We start from the raw sequence: 22101 nt of genomic DNA on the forward strand, positions 1-22101 counted from the left end.
ATATATATATATATATATATATATATATATATATATATATATATATATATATATATAATTTGTATATTAATTAATTTAATATATATCATTTTAATATTAATTGTCATTCCATACATTCTCTGAAGTCTAAAAATGTAATAAAAATTGAGAATTACTTAAAAATCCACATATTCCATTAAAACAAGTACAAAAATTTACAAACTGAAGGAACATATATATTTATTTTGTTAAAAACAAACAGTAGTAATTGTAATTAGTTATATATTATGATATATATATATATATAAATGTTAATATTAATTGAAATTCCATACATTCTAAAAGTTTAAAAATGTAATGAAAATTAAGATTTAAAAATTCATATATATTTTATTAAAACAAGTATAAAAATAAAAAAACTGAAGGGAAAATTAAAAACAATTCCACAAATCAAAGTAAAATACATACATATTATTAAAATCTATATATTCTCTAAAACAGCGTAATGTTTTATTTATATATAAACAGTAATAAACAGTAATACAAACAACTGATGCTGGGTGTGCGCTGTTGTTTTTTAGCATTTGAGTCACAGGAGGACTGCAAAAACTTCTGCAGAGGACTGCAAAATCAAGCTGAACTTTCTTAACATGCTTAAAACTTATTGGAAACTTGTAGAAGCCACTTGGCTCCACTCATAACACTGCTACTGATGGGAAAAAAATCATACAAGGCTAAAATCTCACTGTGCATGCTTGATTTCTCGCAGTAAACAAGAATGTTTATTTAATCAAGTATCTGGTGCTTGGATAGTAAGTTCTGTTTACCATTTGGTTCATTTAAGGACACACAAGTCAGTGAAAGTGAGTACTGACCCCTTGGCATCCATCAATGCTGTGGATTTTGGTTGGGCCAGGCTGAGAGGTAAACAGGATCAAGATGCACTGTCCTTGCTCTTTCAAACACTCTGACTTGCACAGCGAAATCCTGGGCCAACTCTTCTCGAAAAAAAAAGAGAAAAGAAAACGGCTGAGGCAAGGCCTTCTTGAGCCCCTGCTGGGTGCGCCCTTTCTTTCCTATAGATTGGACATTCGATCAACCTTCACCTTTGTTTTCTCCTCTCGCTCAATGCAGGATTCTCTCCACAGGCGCTCCTTGTGTGTGTGAGCACGCATGCGAGCAAGACCGAGTGTTTAAGGACCGGCGTGCTGCCCCTTTACTCCAGACAGTCAGCTGGCTTCTGTCCAGGTCCGTGGAGTGCCACTTCAGCTGGACACGCTCTCAGCTTAGAGGGCAAACCATTCCCCAACAGACCCGCGGTGACATACGGCTTTAGAGCGGGGCAGGACACCGGGACCCCCTCGCCCGTTCATTATCCAAACCGCACTCCGTTTTCGTATCAACCATTTCATCGCTCGCTCAGTGCGTGCTAACTCGGAAAGCCAGACATCAAATCGCACTCCCTGTCTCCGAGTAAACAAATTAATAATGCAAGAGGTTTTGTAGCGCATGGGTGTGAACTATTTTGAAAGTAACCCATTTCCCAGCAGGAGGCTACCTTTTAAACATGCAAACTCAAAAGGAAGCGGGGCCCGGCAGACGACGTGAAAATAGAACCGCCTCCCACCAGCAGAAAGTTTCCGACGAAGGTTCTATGAAAGGAAGCTAATATTGAGAGTTAGCATTGTAGCTCTGTAAATACGGTTTATTTGTGTGTATTTTTGACCAAAATATTCTTTAAATGTAGCAAATATTTGTTATGACATATTCGTAAATTTTGTAGGAAAGCATTGAAATGAAAATTCATGGCCAAAGCTGAAACCGAATAAAATGAAACACTGGACCGAAGGCCGATTACTGGACATGATTTTTCGTTTTTTCCCCCTTATATTATTTTGCTGATTTTTTTTTACCATTGCATAAATTAAATACCCCAAAATGTGCTTTTTACAGTTTTGTCTTGCTTTTCAAATAAAACAATCAATTACAAAACAATTTTAAGATATTTACTCAACACTGAACATTTTTAATATTCTAGTATACATTATAGCCTATCAACAAAGTTAATTAGTAAAATAATACTTTTTGGCCATTTTTAAGACCCCCTTCTTAAATCAGGCATGTGTTTTAAATGTATAAATAAATGCACCCTTGCTAAGCAGAAGAGACTTTTTAAAAAAAAATTAAACACTATGTGTGAATTTTCTAATAAATGTATTAATAGAGATGTTGTAATTACTGCTAGCATTATTTTTGTCGCTTTATGTTGACATCATATTAATTTTATATTGCTGAATTTGCCAAAAATATAACTTTTTTAAATTCAACACAAACAAGCAAGACCAAGCTAGTTGAGAAAATGTACCGCAAAAGTAATGTAATTCATAACGCAATTAGTTACTTCTTTTTTAGGATGTAACGCAATATTGTAATGCATTACTTTTAAAAGTAACTTTCCCCAACACTGGTCCCGAATGACGAAAAATGAAACCAAAATTGTGTCCCAAATATACACAACGCACTTATACACCATGCTCTATGTACTCAACCATCTAAAAGTCCTTACAAAAATCCATATACTCTCTTAAAACAAGTCTAAATATGAAACAATTTAATTTTTCTCCATAACGAGTCTAAATTCTAAAAACGAAAGGAAAAAATAAAAACAATTCCACACATTCACTTACAAAAAGTTTATGGAGCATCTAAAGGGATATGGTAATCGTAAATAAAATGAGATGGGAGAATTTTTTTTTTTAAAATATTTAAGTTTTTCATTTCCTTGAGAAACTTCACATTTGTTTGCAAAGCTTTTGCGAAGGAAATAATATGAGGTGGGAGGAAAAACTATATTTGCTTTTTTTAGTGAACGCAAAGTTTCTCAGGGAACACAATACTTTCGTGAAAGAATGCAAATGCTTTGCGAGCGAATGCAAAGTTTCTCGGGAGAACTCATTACTTCTGATAATGAGTGGAAAAAAAATTCCTTCCGTCTTGGATTTTTTCCATGTCCCCTTAGGGGCTCCGTAAAAGTCTACAAATCTAAAATAAATTTTTAAATTTGAGTAAAATACATGAATATTTATGTAAAAATTCTATATATTCTCCGAAAACCCATTATTTTTCTTAAGGAAAGCTGCTAAATTTGAGTGCCTAAAGTCGCCAAAATTCCACACTTCATTGTTTCTGTTATTTAAGTCCATCATCTGGGTGTAGGAAGTCAAGTCAAGTTGAGCATTATTGTCATTCCATGTGTGGACATACAGTGGAATGAAATGTCATGTCTCGCAGGACCAAAATTAAGACAAGCGATACTAAAAAATGGCACACTTTTTAGTATAAATACACAAATTAGGACGCACCTCATTTAGTAAATTTTTTTAAATTCAAGCATTTAACAAAAGACAACTTAAACATCCTTGACGAAATCAACAAACCCTTCCTTAACAGATTAACGCTGCCTGAGGGACGCCTCGTTTTGCGACCAAAGAGGTGCACCGCAGCCCCGATTTAATGGGCTAGACGGCGGATGAGCCGAGCGGCGGCTAACCTTGCCTTGTTTCCCATTATCATATTAGCCGGCATTAGCGCAGGAGCTCTCGTCTGCCGGCTCTCAGCCCCGTGCCGGTGTTAGCACGCCATGCAAATGAAGATGTAAAGAGGAATCAGTTCATCAATCACACTCGCAAGGGGATAGTGTGCGCAGGAAGAGGATTAGCGGCGTAGTCCCCGGACCCCGCGCAGGTCTCCCTCCTGTCACACAGCGCCTTTAATTAAACATCTTAAAGCACTCGCCAATAGCACTTCCTGCATAGTGGGGCTGCACTTGCCATTTGTCACAAGGCAAACATCTCTGCGGTCCTCCGAACAGTGTGTCGACAAACTCTTTTAGTAATCCTCCTCCAGAAGCATCTCCATCTGTGCAACCTTAATAAGCTAAATCGTCACCTGATGGGAAATCAGACATTACCGTGATGACAGTGGCGGCTCTGGGTCCTTAAAGAGGCAAACAAAGGAAGCCCTTTACACATAATGGACAGCAAATAAAAAAGGCCGCCGTTTTATTTTCAGGTCAAGTGGTTCTAGAGAGAATGGTAATCGGCATGTGCGCCGGTTGTAAGTTACCAGGCGCTGGAGTGTGTCCCCAAGCAGTTTAATTAGTATAAAAGGCTGATCTGGATTAAGTGGTTTGCTGTGACGGACACAAATCCTGTCAAGTCGATACCAATAACAGAAGAAATCTCTGTAGGATCACAAAGGAAACAGCCGGGCCGTTGAATGGATGGTGCCATCGAGGCCACCTCCGAGGGTCTCCATGCGTAAACCGCTCATCTGCAATTGCGCACGTGTTCATACTACATAAAACCAGACCAAATAGAGCTTCTGGTGGATGAACACACAATTAAGAATATGATCATCACTCAAAGATGAAGCTGATATTGTAATATGGAAGAAGTGGGATGGTTTTAACACTTTTTGATTTGACTAATTTTTTTTTTTACACTAAGTTCAAAACAGCCCTACACATTACACTAACTCTGCCCACGAATGTGTGGTTGGGCTAGTTAACATTACAAAAGAAGCCTGCTGAACAACTTAGCGGTGGAGGCGGTAAAGTGCGTAGCTGTGACTTTTTGATGCGATCGACCCGAGTTGGAATCCGCCTTTTGCCGAACTTGTTCTTCTTCCTTTTCATATTACATATCGGATTGGAAAGGAATCTGATATGGAAATTTCAATAAAATGAAGGAAATTATTGAAAAGTGTACAATAAAGTGCCTCTCGGGTGTTTATCGGTTAAGGTCAGGGATAGGTGTAAGGAGGGCTTTATTGTCCCAATAAGGTGGCAGCCATTTAATAATTTCAATAAAAAAGATAATTTACACTTAATACGTTATTACTGCATACTGCTTTATAACGTACTACAATACTGAGGTGCAAATATCTGCCACATGCACTTAGTATAAATAGCATCTAATATTATAGCAAAGAAAATACTGCTATTTTTGCAAAAATTAAATAGAATATATTTTACTATTTGCACAGCCTTTGCCTTTTTGCCTTTGCTGCAGCCTGTCTTGTCTTGTCTCAAACTTTCATATCAATACTTTTCATATTTCGACCCTCAGAAAGAATGACTCTCGAAAACACTGCAGACCCCGTTTTAGGCTATACTTACACTAGTGCGTATTCGTTTTAAAACGCATTGACTTTTGATACGGTTACACCCGTTTTTTTTATAGTACTCTGCTGTTTTTCAACCCTCGAAAACGGAGACTTTCGGAAACGCTGCAGACCCGGTTTTAGTGTGAAAACTCTGTGGTTGTGTTTTAGTGTAAATGGACCAAAATGAAGACTTTTGAAAAAGAAGGCGTGGCTGCCCACATTTACTCTGCGTATCCTTGACGGCTGTGTAAACAATAACATGGTGCTCATTTGTTGCATCTCATTTCGGAGGCTCATTTAAAAAAAAAAAAAACTGTTAAATTGCAAAGTGAAAAAAGAAATTACAGTATTTTTACACCCCCTAAGGAATAATAGTCAATTTCATTATGGTTACTTCTCTTAAATTAAAACATCCTTGATGACGTATGCAGCCTAAATGGTCATGTGACATGTGTTTTCAGTTGTGTAGTGTAGACGGTCATAGTTTCTGAAATGCAGTGAAAATGTAGACAAGGATCACACTAGTGAAAACAGGGCCTTATGCAGATTTTTGAGCCCGTAAATCACAACTTCAAACCACGATTTACTTTGTAGCGTTCCAGGCAAGTCACACCAAACTGCCTGAGGCATTTATTATTATTATTATATTATTATTAATTTGAATGCAACGTGACGTATGTAACGTCAGAACTCGGAACTGGGAGTATATCGATCTAGTATGAGTTCTCGGTGGGAAGTCACGGGTAAAAGGTTGGAAAAACACGGGTAACGAGTTGCCTGGAACACGGCATAAGTTACAACCATCCCAGGTATCCTCTACTGTAAAAAAAAACCTCACGGACACATGGAACAAAATGATTATTTTGATTTCTGATCAGTCATTTCATGTTAAACAGCTCTGCTACATCAGATTTGGGCTTGTGGAAAACTTTTTAAAGTATGATGAACTCCCTGAGAAGACTCTACTGTAAATGTTATGTTTACCTTTTTTAGAGTCCACACATACAATTTCCTCGCTGGCTCTCGGCTGAGTTCGGCCTTTTGTTTTAGACTGTGAATGCTTTGGCAAGCACGTCGACACAACCACACACAGCTTAAAACCACAGGCAACCATTTTGTGAGTTGAGAATACCAATTTGAGGCATGGTTTCACTGACAGACTTAGTCTTTGCTTCAGTCTAATGGTATTGGATGATGTTTTTATAGTCAGTGAGATGCAATAATAAGATCGCAATAGCTGGCTTGCATGAGAGCCTGAAGTGGGCGTATTTTGAACACAAAGCCATGCAATCATAACCCAGTTCCTTTTCCCTGTTGAACTCGGAGAGAAAATATGAACTCCTTTGGCTTGCATATTGCCAGCCTCTCTGAGCACATAGTGTGCGCAGTATGAAGAGGCAGTAAAAATGGATCCGTGCCTGCACCCTGATGCTACTCGGAATTTTGGATGAGAAGTACTACCTAGACAACCGCAGATAATGACCAGCACGCTGGTTGGTACATTGCCGCCTGGGCCATCGTTTGATGAGAACAGAGTGATACGACATTTGTGCACACAATCACTTTCAAGGGCTTCTTCATACGATTGCAGTGAATGTCATTCTGCCATATTATTTGAAAGTCTTTGGGAAAAAGAAGGTTAGGAATAGCAGTCAGCGCACATAAAAGAGCGTAAATGCAACCGACCCATTTCAGGGACACTTGCCTCAGGGTACGGACTTGACCACAAACCCCTGTACTCAGACCCTCATTACACAGTGGAAAAGCATGAGGAAATTGTTATATGATTAATTATGTATAATAAAAATAAATTAGGAATCAACTGAATGGCGTTTATATAATATCAGTAACATCAATAAGTGAACACTCTTGACACACACAGGATTTGAAGCTTCAGGGTTGACCCTCCTAAACAGATATAGATTGAAACTACAACAGCGAAAAAGAAGTAAAAGCAAAAAGCCTGGCAGAATCAGATGGCACGTATGCAGTCAGAGCCGTGTCCCCCCACAGCTGTTCTCTCCTTGCCAGCTTTCCTCTGATACACATCAGTCTCGGACAGCGTGTTCCAGGCCGGCCACCGCTTCAGATGAGGAGCGCATATACATTTCCAGATCACAAATTCATCGCCTTCCCCCCACCGCTCCACTGGAACAAATCTGCTTTCCATTCCATGTCGCAAATCTCATGTTCTAGTAGGGTTGAACTTGGAGGGGTTCAGCCGTCTGTGTCGGATGCGTCTCTCTCTCTCTCTCTCTCTCTTTTTCTCCCCCAACACACAGAACGTATCTCTCTCTGCTCCTCCAGAGACTGTCGGCCCTCCCTGCCGCTCACAGCTCAGCCCAGCACGCCCACTAAACATTGGCACTGTCGCTAATAAGCCTAGGTCGTTAGTGTGCCATGTTTTGGGCTAATTTTCTAATCAGAGAGTCAGGGTCACCACCCAAAACCCTCCTTGTGCTGAGAAGTTGTACCACTTCCTCCTACAACACACACACACACAGACACACACACACGGGCTTGGGCTCCCATGTGCTGTAATTATATGTGGTGGATGTCATGTGGGTGAAAAGGGAGCGCGTGGCAGGCAAAGGCACTCAGCAGCAGGGTCTCGGCCATATGGAGACAGCCTGGAAACTGTCAGGCTCACTTAATAGATGTTATCCTTTGGGACTCAGGAAGGCAGGTTCATATGGAATAAACACAGCTCCTCGGGCTGAGCGCGGATCGGGACGTGAATCACTCCTTAACTATCTTTTCAGCAGCCCCGCGTCTCTGCTACTTTCTCCATTTTGTCAATTTCTAAGGGGTCTCATTAAGGGTGAAATAGACTCCGTTACCGCAGAGACATGATGCAGAGGAGAATTAAAGGACTATTTTCTCAAAACAGATTCACAACAGGACATAATTTGTGCCCATCTTAGAAGTTTAAGAAGTCCTTTAGTATGTGGCTGCCTTCAGCCTTGCAAAACCAACTTTATGCATACACACACACAAGCGGTGTTTCCTTCTCCGAGGCAAGGGAGACAGTGTCTCCTCAAAATATTGGATGATATTAGATGAAAAGATTTGTGGTACAAAAACAAAACAATGCCAATATTACAAAATAAAACATTAGAAAGTGTATAGATCACTCGTTTTTCTAAAGAAACACTGTCCAACAGCGACACCAGCAGGTAAAGTTACAGCGGGAGTCCACATCTCTCTTGCCTCCCCTGAGCCCATTGAGTTTTAAAAGACCCCCTAAAACGTGTGATGAGTTTGGTGGGGGGTAATTGAGAATGAATAGGGGAAAGTCATGTGAGAGGAGGAAATGCCTCCATCACGATATGATTGGATATGACCGGTTATGATTGGCTGTGATTGGTTCATGAGATAAATCCCACCTCTTGTGTTTGTCCACGTTCCGTATTCGTAAATCAGTCTGAATTAACAATATAATGGCGTTAATCGGAAAACTTAAGGAAGACTTAAAATGGCATGAAAACATGATCTGTGGGAGTTTTTAGTAAGTAATCAGCTTGGTGAAATCTCTTTGTGAACAATACTTACCGAGCCTAATGATCCGAAAAATTAAAAAAAAAAGTTAAAAGTTAACTATTAAGAAGAATAGCTAAACATGAGTTCACAAATAAAACATTGTTTAAATGTTTATTGCTTTGAGTTATTATATTGGAATAAATATAAAATGCTTAAAAACTTTATGAGATTCATACTTGGCTTTAATAAATAGAATATCGATTACACTGTTAATGTAAAAACTCCACAGACATAATGTTTTTCTACTGTACGAATTGTATTTTCTATCCATTTATCCTAACCCTGTACCTAAAACTACTCCTCATACAAAACTTACTGCATTTTTAGATTTTCAAATCGCTTTATTCTGTATGTTTTATAAGTTTTTTTTTTTTAATTTGACCTAAAAAAAAAAAAAAGGTCAAAACATACTGGTATTACTATGGGGACTTTTGGTCCCCATAATGTAGTGAATAACAGTAAACTCAAACACAAAATGAATTCACAACAGAATGCAGATACATCTCAGAACTGGCTTCATTTCGTCTTGCAAAATCCACTAAATCACTCCAGAGTGTCTGTGCTAAATATACTTAGCACAAACTTTAAAGTTTAACAGTCAATTATAAATGAGCTAAAAGTACCATACAACAAAGAGAATGCCACAGCAGCAGGCCGACTCTAGGGTTATCTAAGCGAGCCGCAGAAATCTTAATTACAAGTTAGCGTCACCGCTACGCTTTAGCTGCGTGTGGGTAATTCTATTAGGAGATCTCGCACAGACGGCTCATGTCGCCTTTGAAAGCATCGCACACTTGGCTTTTTCATTTCTTCATTATGTTTCATCAATTGCAGATCAGCCCCGGATCAATGACTTGTTTGTGATGCGGCGTGACGTTTTGTGGAGGGAAATGTGTTTCTGTGGGTGTTGAAGGCGAAGTAGCTCGCGGCTAACGCACGCTAGCTTCAGTCTGGGATGGGGTCTGAGTCATCGCCCTGTGATCGTAATGAGACATAAATTGGAGGGAAACAGTAACACAACACCGCAAATGGCAAATAATGTTATTAGGAGGACTGTAGCTTCGGTTTTCCTTCTTAAAATACACAAATCTTTCAAAACCAAGCTTAAGCAGCACAGGTATTTTTGTAGCAATAGCTAAATACACTGTATGGGTCAAAATGCCCAAAATATTAAGGATATTAAGTAAAGATCATGTTCCATGAAGATATTTTGTAAATGTTCTACCATAAATATTTCAAAACTTAATTTTTGATTAGTAATATGCATTGCTAAGAACTTCATATGAACAACTTTAAAGGTGATTTTCTCAATATTTAGATTTTTTTGCACCCTCAGATTCCAGATTAAATATTGTCCAATCCTAACAAACCATACATCAATGGAAAGCCTATTTATTCACCTTTCAAAAAAACGACTGGTTTTGTGGTCCAGGGTCACATATTAACTTTACAAGCTGTTTTGAACAACCAGTTCAGCCTGCATGACCATCAAATGCACACTTGCATGTGTGTGCAAACCCGGTTCGGCCCTAATCTCCCGTGCAATACATGAACTAGAGATTTGTAGTCGCGCATGCAATATGTCAGTTGTCACAGCCGTGAATGCGACAGCAGCATGAACGCAAAGTGCTCATCAGGCCAGCGCATCTCCTGCAGACACTCTGATGCTTGTCAGGTACAGGTGATTTTAATTACAGCCATTATTTACACAGCTGAAACAAAGTGGCGAGGTGGCACTGAACCAGGCTGTCAGGCAGCCACACACTCACACTGGCTGGAGAAAGCTCATTTCCTTGCTTTTCTCGTCTTTCTCTCCTCCATCCAGCCCCCACCATCATGGTCTTCTATTTCTCCCCTGCCTCTTTCTCTCTCCGTCTGCCTGCCCTCCTCCCATTCTGGGTGAAAGGAACATGCAGTAAGAACATTAATCACGCATCATGTTTAACCTTGGAATCATGTCATTTACTGTTAGCACAGCTGTCTACACTGTATCATATGAAGTTAGCCTAATATGTGTTATGACTATATTTATTTATTACACAGCTGGCTCACTAGATATACTTCATTCTGATTGGTTAACTGCCAAATGTATGCTGTTACAGGGTTAGTTCACCCAAAAATTTTAATTCCGTCATTAATTACTCACCCTCCTGTCATTCCAAACTCATAAGATCTTCGGAACACCAATTAAGATACTTTTGATGAAATCCGAGAGCTTTCTGACCCTGCATAGACAGCAATGCAACTACTACGTTCAAGGCCCAGAAAGGTAGTAAGGACATTGATAAAATAGTCCATGTGACATCAGTGGTTCAACCTTAATTTTATGAAGCCACGATAAAACAAAAATAACGACTTTATTCAATTTCTGCGTCAGTCTTCGACGCGCATTCACAACAGTTCCACAACGCATGTGCTACTTTTTGTTTTCTTTGTGTACAAAAAATATTCTCATAGCTTCATAAAATTACAGTTGAACCACTGATGTCACATGGACTATTTTAATGATGTCCTTACTACCTTTCTTGGCCTTGAACGTGTCAACATTGCTGTCTATGCAGGGTCAGAAAGCTCTCGGATTTCATTAAAAATATCTTAATTTGTACTCCGAAGATGAACGAAGGTCTTACGGGTTTGGAACGACATGAGGGTGAGTAATTAATGACAGAATTTTAAATTTTTGGTGAACTATCCCTTTAAATAATTTACAAAAGGACATTTAAACTGTATAATTGACTGTTTTTGTCCCAGGCATCTGATTTCCTGAATGGCTCTGCTAGTTTCATGACAGCACTCTGCTGTCTATTTCTCCTCACATAATAACATAATTTTAACTCAAATCAATATTCTATGTGCGTTTATTTATTTATTTATTTTCTAAGTAGCTGTATAATAAGAGAGGTAACGTACAGTGATCCAGTTGTTATTGCAAAATAAACCACTTCATGATGTTACAAAACCAGATTACCCAGTTTATTTTGTGTATATGATTTTATATTCATAATTCAACTTGTCAACATAAAATATTTTAGAAAATGCAAAAATATTTAATTGATAAATAAATTTGTGAAATATATTAAATGTATATTGGTTCAGCACAATTATATTATCGTAATATATAATTTAAGTAATTTCACAAATGAAAAAATATTAATTTAAATAATTAACAAGTTAGTTAAGTTTATTTTCTTTAGACCACACTGTATATTTTAAAGCCTCCAGCTTTTCCCCCTCTCATTTACGGCCAACGGATTGAAATCATCCTCAGCTTTCAGGCCAGCTGCAAAATTCTTCCTCAGACAGCAGGAGCCGTATATTATCTGTGGATCAATGGTGAGTAAGGGGGTAGGACATTAATACTGTTTGATCAAAGAGCTGTCCTATTTCTGGTTTGTGTGAAGAAAAAAAATGTGGGAAAAGAGGAAAAAAAAATGACAACAACAGTGGTAACAAGGAGAACAAGAAACGGTGTGTGTGTGTGTGTGTCTGAGGAAACAAAGGCTAAGACTCTGGCAGATGTTGCAGGGTCTCTGATGACTGTGTCATGACAGATGTTGTGAAGCGTAGCTAGGAGAGGTATGACCAGGCCTAATGATTTCTGGAGCGAGCGCACAGGTACACTAAGAGCAGAACTAATCACACACAGATGGACACACACACAGAGCTGCAGGAGCAGGCCAGGACACACAGATGTCTCTGCCAGCACCGAACTCACAGCCCTCCGGGAAGGCCGGCGAACGAGCTCTATCTCCCATCGCTTTCTTTAATCATGACTATTAAAGCACATGCAGTTAGAAGCATGTCAGCGATGACCTAAACCGGATGTGAGATCATCAAATATGACTTCAACAGCTCAAACAGAATATCTGAGATACACATATACTTTATATGAGCTTCTTAGGGGGAGGAAAAAGTTGAGCATGGGGGAAAGACGGCTCACCTTAAACATTTTAGCCTGAGCCCTATAAATTATAGGAGGCGATCACCTCAGACTTTTAAGTTCCTGTCTTTAGACTTAAAGAGATAGCTCATTCAAAAATGAAAATTCTATGATTAATTACTCACCCTCATGTCATTCCAAACCCAAAAGACCTTTGTTCATCTTCGGAACACAAATTAAGATATTTTTGATGAAAAACGAGAGCTTTCTGACCCTGCATAGACAGCAATGTAATTGAAATGTCTTATGGGTTTGGAACAACATGAGGGTGCGTAATTAATGACAAATTTTTCATTTTTGGGTGAACTAACCCTCTAAGATATTCCAAACTTAAAAGAAAAATACAGCTCATCATACTAGACGCTGAACATAAGCCAAACATATTTACATATTATTAGTAATCATAAAAAAACAGTGGAATATTATTTTATATTATTCCATTTTATACAAATAAACAAATAAATGTGTTTCCTAATTTAAAAAAATAATAAAAATATTAATATTATTGAATTTGAATGCACAGCCTAATAAACTAATTGACAGATATTCAACAAATGCAGAAGGCCAAATATGTTACACCTATTTTATTGCACAAATCTTTTATTAAAAAAAAGATTTACAGATTATGAGTATATCTTATTTAACATGTATCACTTCATCTTTTTTAAATTATTTAAAAAATTAGAAAGAGCTAGTCGACCAGTTATGTAAGCCTGTTTCCGCCACTGAATAAAAAATAAAAAAGGTCACTGCAACTTTTTATCTCGCAATTATGACACTTTTTTTTCGGAATTGTGAGATATAAAATCCAATTTTGAGGGGGAAAAAGACTGATATGTACTCAGAATTGCGAGTTTATATCTCACAATTTTGACTTGATAACTCGCAATTGCGTCCTATATAGTTATGAACTCTCAGTTCTGAGAAAAAAGTCACAATTATGACAGTTTTTTTTTTCTCAGAATTGCTAGTTTATATCATGAATAAAAAAATTTAAAAAGGTAACTGCGACTTTTTAACACAATTCTGACTTTTTTCTTACAGTTGCTAGTTTATTTTCTTATAATTGCAAATTTCTATCACGCAATTCTGAAAAAAATAAACTAGCAACTGTAATAAAAAAGTCAGAATTGTGTTAAAAAGTCGCAAATGCCTTCTTTTTTTTATTCAGTGGCAGAGACAGGCTTCCATAACCAGTAGATGACTAGTCAACCATTGTAACTCATCCCTACATACACATTTGCTTTCAGTAAAAATGCAAGGCCTTCAAACCAGTGCAATTTAATTGCATGGCATTTCATGTGCGAGATTTATCTGTCCTTATCTGTATTATGGGAGCTGTGGATTAATTGCGTTTTATTTTCCCTATATTGGGCAATTTCATGCTTTTGCACAGTTTGAAAATATTTACACTAGTTACAAACAATTAATTCAATGGCTTGTTAGGCAGGCCTGTGATTTTCTGTGCGAGCGCAGAATGGAGGGTTGGCATCACGTGTGTGCGCTCACATGTGTCTTCATGAGTGAGCTTGGAGAACTGGCATCTGTCATAATTATGTTCACCGTGTTGACAAGCCTCGCCGTCTAACAAGATACATCCCATTATTGCCAGATGTTTTAAAATTGCCATTATAAATGTTTACACTGTGTAGTAACCCGAGCTATTAGTTTCGACTAGCGACATAAAATACTCCAAAAGCCAGCATAAAAACATTAGTGTCAGCTGCTGTAAAAGTTGTGCTATTAATTTTAGCAGAGGATGCAACGTCTCTGAATACGGCCCATCTGTTATGGCATCAAATGGCCCAAATTACTTTACGAAAACAGTTCCATCAAATTATTTTCATCGCCGTATGGGCCGCAAACGCCAGCCGCTCAAAGTCAAAAGGTTGTATTTCAGCATCATCCATGAGCCGTCACGTCCGCTCGGTACGCCTGCGCAACTTTGAGCGCACATGTCAGCGGTTAAACAGGCTGCACATACGTTTCACTTCTTTTCCCGGTGTGCCGCTATTGCTGTGCAGCGTTAGCACAGCGCTGTGGGAATGTGAGGTTGAGAGGTGTGGTGAAAAGTTATCACTGTAAATTAAAGGTATGACTGGTGGAAGCCCAAGGGTTTACACAGGGTTATCGGGGGCTTCCACCCATCAGCATCTCCTATCACACATCCGACGGTTCCTGTGAAGTGTCATAAACTGCCGGGCCCATTTCCAGCCTTGCCGTAGCTCCCCGCAAAGCCCCCAGGGCTGTCTGCTTTACCAGAACACAAAAGCAGCATTGCTGCTCTCTCTCTCTCTATATATATAAAGTCAATATATGTGGCTCTTTCTCTCCTCATATCAGGTGTTTTCTCATAGCTGAGCCCATGATCTTAACCACCTCTCCTTTCCCACAAAACAAGAGGTTGCTGGGAAATGTAGTCCTCTTAAAAGTGTAGTTCAACCAAAAATGAACATTTTGTCATTATTTACTCGACTCATGTCATTCCAAAAATGTATGGCTTTCTTACTTTGAACACAGAAGGAGATTCTAAAGAATGCACTGCCTTAAAAAGGATGCAAAAGCATCATGAATGTATCATTAGTTCAGATTCTATATTACGTCTTCTGAATTCATCCATAGACTTTCATCAGGCCAGATGCTATATTGAATTTTACACATATCAAAAATTGCTGTGAGGGACAGAGTTAAGTCTTTATAACAGCATGTACTGTATACATATAGTTTTTCTCTGCTGCACACTTCAAAAAAATTGTCAGGTGTACAATTGGCATGTTGCTGAATGACAGAACAATTCATTGAACACAATGTACTTCTATCCCTCACAACCTCGTTTTTATTTTCGTTGAGAAGATTTGAGTTAAACGATTCATTCACATGCTGTATTACTTTCTATTTAAGTCTTCTGAATTCATTCTATTGCTTTGCATGAGGAATAAACGCAAATTTAAGTCATTATTCACCGATCATCTCATGAAGCTGAACTCAGGCAACCAGACAAAGTCTGACTTCAATCAGCCCAGTTCCGTGAATCAAATCAAATGATTCAATGAAAGATTCAACTCAGTCAAACAATTTGCTCACAAGCTATGGATTCATCAGCTTTGCATGATACAACTAAACTAAATTATTAATTTAAGGAAAAGTTCACTTCCAGAACAAAAATTTACAGATAATTTACTCACCCCCTTGTCATCAAAGATGTTCATGTCTTTTTCTCTTCAATCATAAAAAAAAAAAAAATTGAGGAAAACATCTATAAAGTGGACTTCTATGGTGGCCACGAGTTCTAAATGATTCTAGCCGAGGAAGAAGGGTCTTGTCTAGTGAAACAATCTGTTATTTTCTAAAAAAACAATTGACAATTTATACTTTTTAACCTCAAATGCATGTCTTGTCTAGCTCTGCATCAACTCTGTGTATTCCTGTTCAAGCCAGTTAGGGTAGGTCAAAAAACCTGAAATGTTTTCCTCAAAAAACAATTTCTTTACGACTGAAGAAAGAAAGACACAAACATCTTGGATAACAAAGGGGTGAGTAAATAATCAGTAAATTTTAGTTCTGGAAGTGTACTTGTTCAAAATAAACTCAAGGAACTGGATCAAGTCGGATTTGTGTGAATGAATCATGATTCACTGATAAGATTCAACTCAAATGATTCATTCACAGATTTCTGCTTCAGTACTTCTCACATGTACTGAACTAAAGTGTATTTTTTCTACACACAAAGCTAACGTGTGACTTCAGAAGACTCTAAATATTCACACTTCTATGAAGTTTGAAATCTTCAGAGCCCAATAATTGTAAAACCAACAACCGTTGCATTCTTCAAAACATCTCCTCAGAAGAACTAAAGTCATACAGGATTGGAACGACATGAGTAAATGATGACCGAATTTTCATTTTTGGGTGAACTTACAGCTTTTACAGGCAGGAACGGTGCATCATAAGAGCTCAGGTAGATCTGCGGATTTGCTCTGCGGTGGTTGAGCAGGAAAGCCGTGGCTTTAGGAGCTTTGTGTCAACTGATCCCGGCACTGCGCGGGCTCTGTAACACACACCAGGAAAAGCACAGGTCACTGGGCAAACGGGAGGGATGTGTGCGCCTGAATGTGTGCGAGAGACTTGGCCCTTGGCATGTTTTCCTGACGCAGAGTGGGGGTGACAGACAGAGCTGACAGGCCAACCTTTGCACTGCGTAATAGACAGACAGGAAAGTGGGAACCGCGCACTGTCACGAGGGAATACAGACATAAACATGGCCACTCTATCACCCACACTCGCCTTCCTGACAAAACATATTAGCGCTGGAGTTCTCAGTGCACACCTCTGCGCTTAAACTCGCTGATGATCTGCATACGCATAGGCGCACACACTTAGCACATGCACGTGTGTGAGCGTGCCGCCGTGGGACCGCGGAGCCTGAGATAATTGCAGTTTTAATTGTCGTGGTGATTCTAGTGTGTCACTGATATATCTGATGAGTTTGACGTGACTTATTGACAGATCTCTGGAGCGTGCGCGGCGACCTGACAAAAACGCATTGATTAATTACTAGCCATCCAAGACAATTAACTGGAACGGAATGTGAAAACAAGCGGCGAGCAACTTTCGCCGCGCCGCCATCCTACCCTCGTTTAAACCCTCCGAGGATACATCAAACAATTTCTTTCCCTGCGTTTCCAAGGCAACGCTAATATATTAGCTCACCAGTGTTACTGGAAAGCATTTCACTTGACAGTTTTAAAAATGATTTAAAAGCCGGCTTAGTATGTGAATCTCATCCTCACTACAGTAAATCAGTCTGTGGACGAATCCCTCTCCAGCTGTCACGGAAGGATCGGGGAGGGGAAGAGGCTTCTTTTGCCTGTGGTCTTGCCGGAGTGTCTAGTTTGGGTGACATATCTACAGATTCCTGCTGTTCTCATCCATTGTTCACACTCTAGAAGAACCATGCAGACACTTGGGCCATTTGTTTTCACAAGGCTGAGTACATACAGTCAGAGCCAAAAAGTCTGAAAACACTAGCTTCTAATTATACAAATGATATAGTGTGCATAACAATTTAAGGGGAAAAAAAATGCAAGTTTGCATTTTTCTAGTAAATAAATTCTGATAAATATTCCTTAAAAATAATGTTTTAATAATAATTTTATTAGTAGTAGTAGTGCTATCCGAACTTTTATTTTGAGAGGTTTCTGTCCAGGCTGTTTTTGTATGTATATGATATGAGGATATGCTCATTAAGTGAATCTCAGAGCAGTTCTAGTGATTATGTTTGTGTGTTCATGTACTCATATATTGAGGCAGCAGAGGCTGAAAACACCACAAATGTCAGTATGTTTGTAGTAAACAAAACTGCGAGAGATACACAGGATTAATATTCACAGACACTTATTTTTATTTAAGTTTACTGACCTATTTTTGATTTATTAATCCAATATTTAATTGTAAATTCCATTTTTATTACTGGATTCCGTGATTCGGTCCGTGTTTCAATCACAGGGCCCTATACAAGTTTATTTTTATTTGGTTTGTGGAGTAGAAATAGTGCAAAATCTTAAATATTACAAAATCTTAAAGTTCATTATTATAATTTATGTTAAAATAGCCAGATTTGAAATTCCAGATTTCTATTGTGGAATTAATCTTTTGTTAAGACTGACTGATTCACTCATTCATAAAATTAATAATTAAATGAATAACAATTTTAATTAATATTATTAATTTTAATGACATGAAATGGTTTTATTTACCTTAAATTGACCAAAAGTCATTTTTAAAGTGTTACAAAAGATTTTTTTTTATACATAAAATAAATGCTGTTCTTTCAAACCTTTTCAACACTGACAATGAAGAAAGGCTTCTAAGGACAAAATCAGCTTATTGGAATGATTTCTGAAGCATCATGTGACACTTAAGACACTTGAAAATTCAGCTTTGCCATCACAGAAATAAATTACATTTTAAAACTAGAAAACAGTCATTCTAAATTGTAATAATATTTCACAATATTACTCTTTCACCATATTTTGACCAAATAAATGCAGCCTTGGTGAGAATAAGAGACTTCCTTTTAAAAAACAAAAACAAAAAATCTTACCAACCCCAAACTTTTGAACGATCGTGTACGCAACTTAAGCATGCTACCTTCTAAGATACCTAATTTCAGCCTAATTCTAAGACAGCATCAGAGAAGAAAATGTATACTTTTATTACATGCTGATATCAAACTCTACTGAAATTGTGAAATTGTGAGTAGAGCCTCCAGTGCGTTGCAAATGAGTCAGCTATAAAGTTCCTATACACCCTTAACAGTCAGCTACCTATGTAGGCAGCAGGAAACGAGGAGGCTCACCAAGTTTTTGGAACCGAGCTACAATCTCCCGAAAATGTGGAGGCGAACGCTATTGGAGAGGAGCTCTTCTTCCTGTTCCTATCACAGCATGCGCGTATCTGTTAATACTCGTCTATTCTACAGCGTTCTTCCTCTCCGCCCGCCGATGCATGACACCCTCTTACAGAGAAGCGCTTGCTGTTCTCTCTCTGTCTTTTTCCCCCACCAACTCGTTTTATCTCCCCGAGTCTTTCTCGCTCTCCACCTCCGTCTCCCCCTCCCTCCTTCTCGTGTGTTTCCCTGCCCCTCTCCGATTGAGCTCACTCTCCCCCAGACGGCGCAGGTTGGTGCTGGCGCACATAACAATTGCAGAGGAGCTTCTAGCACTTACAGTAAATGAAGCTCGGGCAGCAGCCCACTGAGATGCATTAGATTAGGTAATTGAGATATGAGTGATGGCGCAGGCCGGCCCCTGCCGCAGAGGTCTTGGAAATAAGCATTTGCCGCATCCGGCGTATTACAGCCTCAGATTATGGAGGGCCCTGATAGAATAATGTCAGCCGAACACAGGGCTAAAATTGAACTGTCAAGAACTGTCAAATACACAATAATGTGCTCGGCAAACCCAAGTCATTTCGCCACTCTGAACTGGCTGACGGACTACCGCCGGACCCTATGCGTTTCACAGAGAAAACGTGCATCCGACGCGCATTCAATTTGAGAAACTTGAGATGCTAATGATTTTAAGCAGAACGGCCTCCGTCGCGTCTCCTAACAGGATTTGTGAGGGGAAAACTTGTTTGTTTCAACACTGTTGGTTTTCTTTAAGCGAACACCTCGTTCCCTGCTGAATCTGCTGTGCTGGCGTGCTAAAACAGTCACCTGTGTATAGATTAATGGTTTTAATTCTGAGGACTGGCAGGGCGTAGCCACACGAATGTCCATATTTCCATCCGTGCCCCACTAGCTGTGAAGTTAAATTGATTTAGGCCTTGGCATCTCCGAAACACGACGCCGTAAACGACTTGGCTTCAGTTCAGCACGTGTGTCCATCACGTTATATAAAAAAAACTAGCCTATGTAAAAAAAGCCTTGTGGCTTTGCTGTAGAATGTATATACTACAGTGTATTGCAAATCTTGGCTGTGTGGGTGTGTTTATTTTTGCAAAATGCAAACAATATTATTGCACAGGGCTACATATAAAGTTGGATATATATGTCCAGCTTTACACACATACATATGGTATAATTACGTAAAATATGTGACCCTGGATCACAAAAACAGTCTTAAGTAGCACGGGTATATTTGTAGCAATAGCCAAAAATACATTGTATTGGTAAAAAAAAATGTATCGATTTTTCTTTTATGCCAAAAATCATTAGGATATTCAGATCATGTTCCATTAAGATATTTTGTAAATTTCCTACTGTAATTATATCATTCATAAGTTCATTTTTGATTAGTAATATGCATTGCTAAGAACTTTATTTGGACAACTTTAAAGGCGATTTTCTCAATATTAAAATTTTTTTGCACCCTCAGATTCCAGATTTTCAAACAGTTGTATCTCAGCCAAATATTGTCCATATATAAACCATATATCAATAGAAAGCTTATTTAGTTATTATGTATAATTAACTTGTAAATCATCCAAGCGTATTCTAAAAAACAACTCTTTGGAGATATTTCTATTCTTTCTGGATTGAAGACAGAGATATCATCACTTGAAACAACCCACAAATCAATACCTCAGCGTTAGCATGTGCTCACCAACTTCCAGTGGCAGCACTTCATTTAGGTAATGGCCTAAAGAGCCAGTGGGAAAAGAGCGGACTGACATGGCAGCCCCACGCAGCACACACAGCAGAGTGCACTTAAAGCACAGCAGACTAAATCAGGGCCAATTAGTGTGTCTGTGGTCCACAACAGCTGGGCTAAGTCTGGGGGCAGAGGTGCTCGGGGCTGGAGCTGAAAAATTGTGGCAGTCCTGAAGCAGGCCTTTCCTGAAAGAGATAGAGAAGGGGAGGGGGGATGCGAGGGAGAGATAGAAAGAGGACGGCGGCCCACTGTCGGTCAAAGAACACAGTGCACTCTTTTTCCGCTAACCTCGCCCGACATCAATCACGCAAGCTGGAGGTAGAGTGAGAAGTCAACTGGCCACTGAGGGAAAAATATCCGTAATGATTGACGCAGGGGCCTGTGTGTCGACCTCGATGCTTTTATGGAAACCAGCTGTAGCAAAACACGTTCATTATGGACTTGTTTACTATTGTGCGATTTGTGCTGGAGTTTTATGACTTTTAGTTCATGAATATGAGCTTTGAAGCCAACTATATCCTAATATTCTCCTAAAAGTCTCCTAAATTTTTTTTTTTAAATATGTACTTATTTAAATTTTAAAGTCTTTTTCTTGCAAAAAAACAAAAAAACAAAACAAAAAACAAACAAAAAAAAACAGACCAAATAAATATTGACTACTCAACCTTTAGTGTACTACATAGTTTTTCCTTAAAGCCGATGTAGACAGCTGGCAAGTATAAAGTCAAGGTTCGTGACTCACCTAACTAAAAACTGTTGGCTATTAAAACAAATACGGTAGTATTATTTTTATACTATAATAGTTTTAATGAATATTTTGAACTAGCTTTATTTTTTACATTTTCAGTTTTTTTTATTTTATTTTAGTTTAAGTTGTATTAATTGTATGCATTTTTAATAATTGATATTTATAAACAGCTTAAAATTAATTTTTATTTCTGCTTTAGTTTAGTAATTTAGTCTCTTTTTTTCATTTCAATTAATTGTCATGGCCATGAGTTCAAGTTTTAAGCATACATTTCTCATCTAATATTTATATAAAATTTTATTTTGGTATTATTTATATACTTTATTAGTTTTAATTAATATTTTGAATTAGCTTTTTATCTTTTATTTTTTCAGTTTTCATTTTAAGTTTAAGTTAAGTTTAACTACTTTTATATGCTTTTTAATTTATATTATTTTTGTAAATATTTATATAAAACCTATTTAAAGCAAGTTTTAAGTTGGATATTTAAACTATATTTATATTTAAGTTTATTTTAGTATTATTTATATGCGATAATAGTAAAATATTAAAATTATTTTTTATTTCAGCTT

At 38.1% G+C, this 22101-nt stretch overlaps 1 protein-coding gene across 1 annotated transcript in view; it reads right to left on the reverse strand.

Annotated features, from left to right (window-relative positions):
* LOC141312250 (RNA binding protein fox-1 homolog 1-like) overlaps positions 1–1154 on the reverse strand; it is a 25193-nt gene extending 24039 nt beyond the window's left edge. The window contains exons 1-2 of the mRNA XM_073832580.1: positions 1086–1154; positions 855–977 (exon numbers count right to left, since the gene is read on the reverse strand). Of these exons, the coding sequence (XP_073688681.1) occupies positions 855–977; positions 1086–1154 (192 nt within the window). The remainder of the gene's footprint in view (positions 1–854; positions 978–1085) is intronic.
* Positions 1155–22101: the final 20947 nt, after the last annotated feature.

Source organism: Garra rufa, chromosome 1 (genome assembly GCF_049309525.1).
Source record: "Garra rufa chromosome 1, GarRuf1.0, whole genome shotgun sequence".
Classification (NCBI taxonomy): Eukaryota; Metazoa; Chordata; class Actinopteri; order Cypriniformes; family Cyprinidae; genus Garra; species Garra rufa.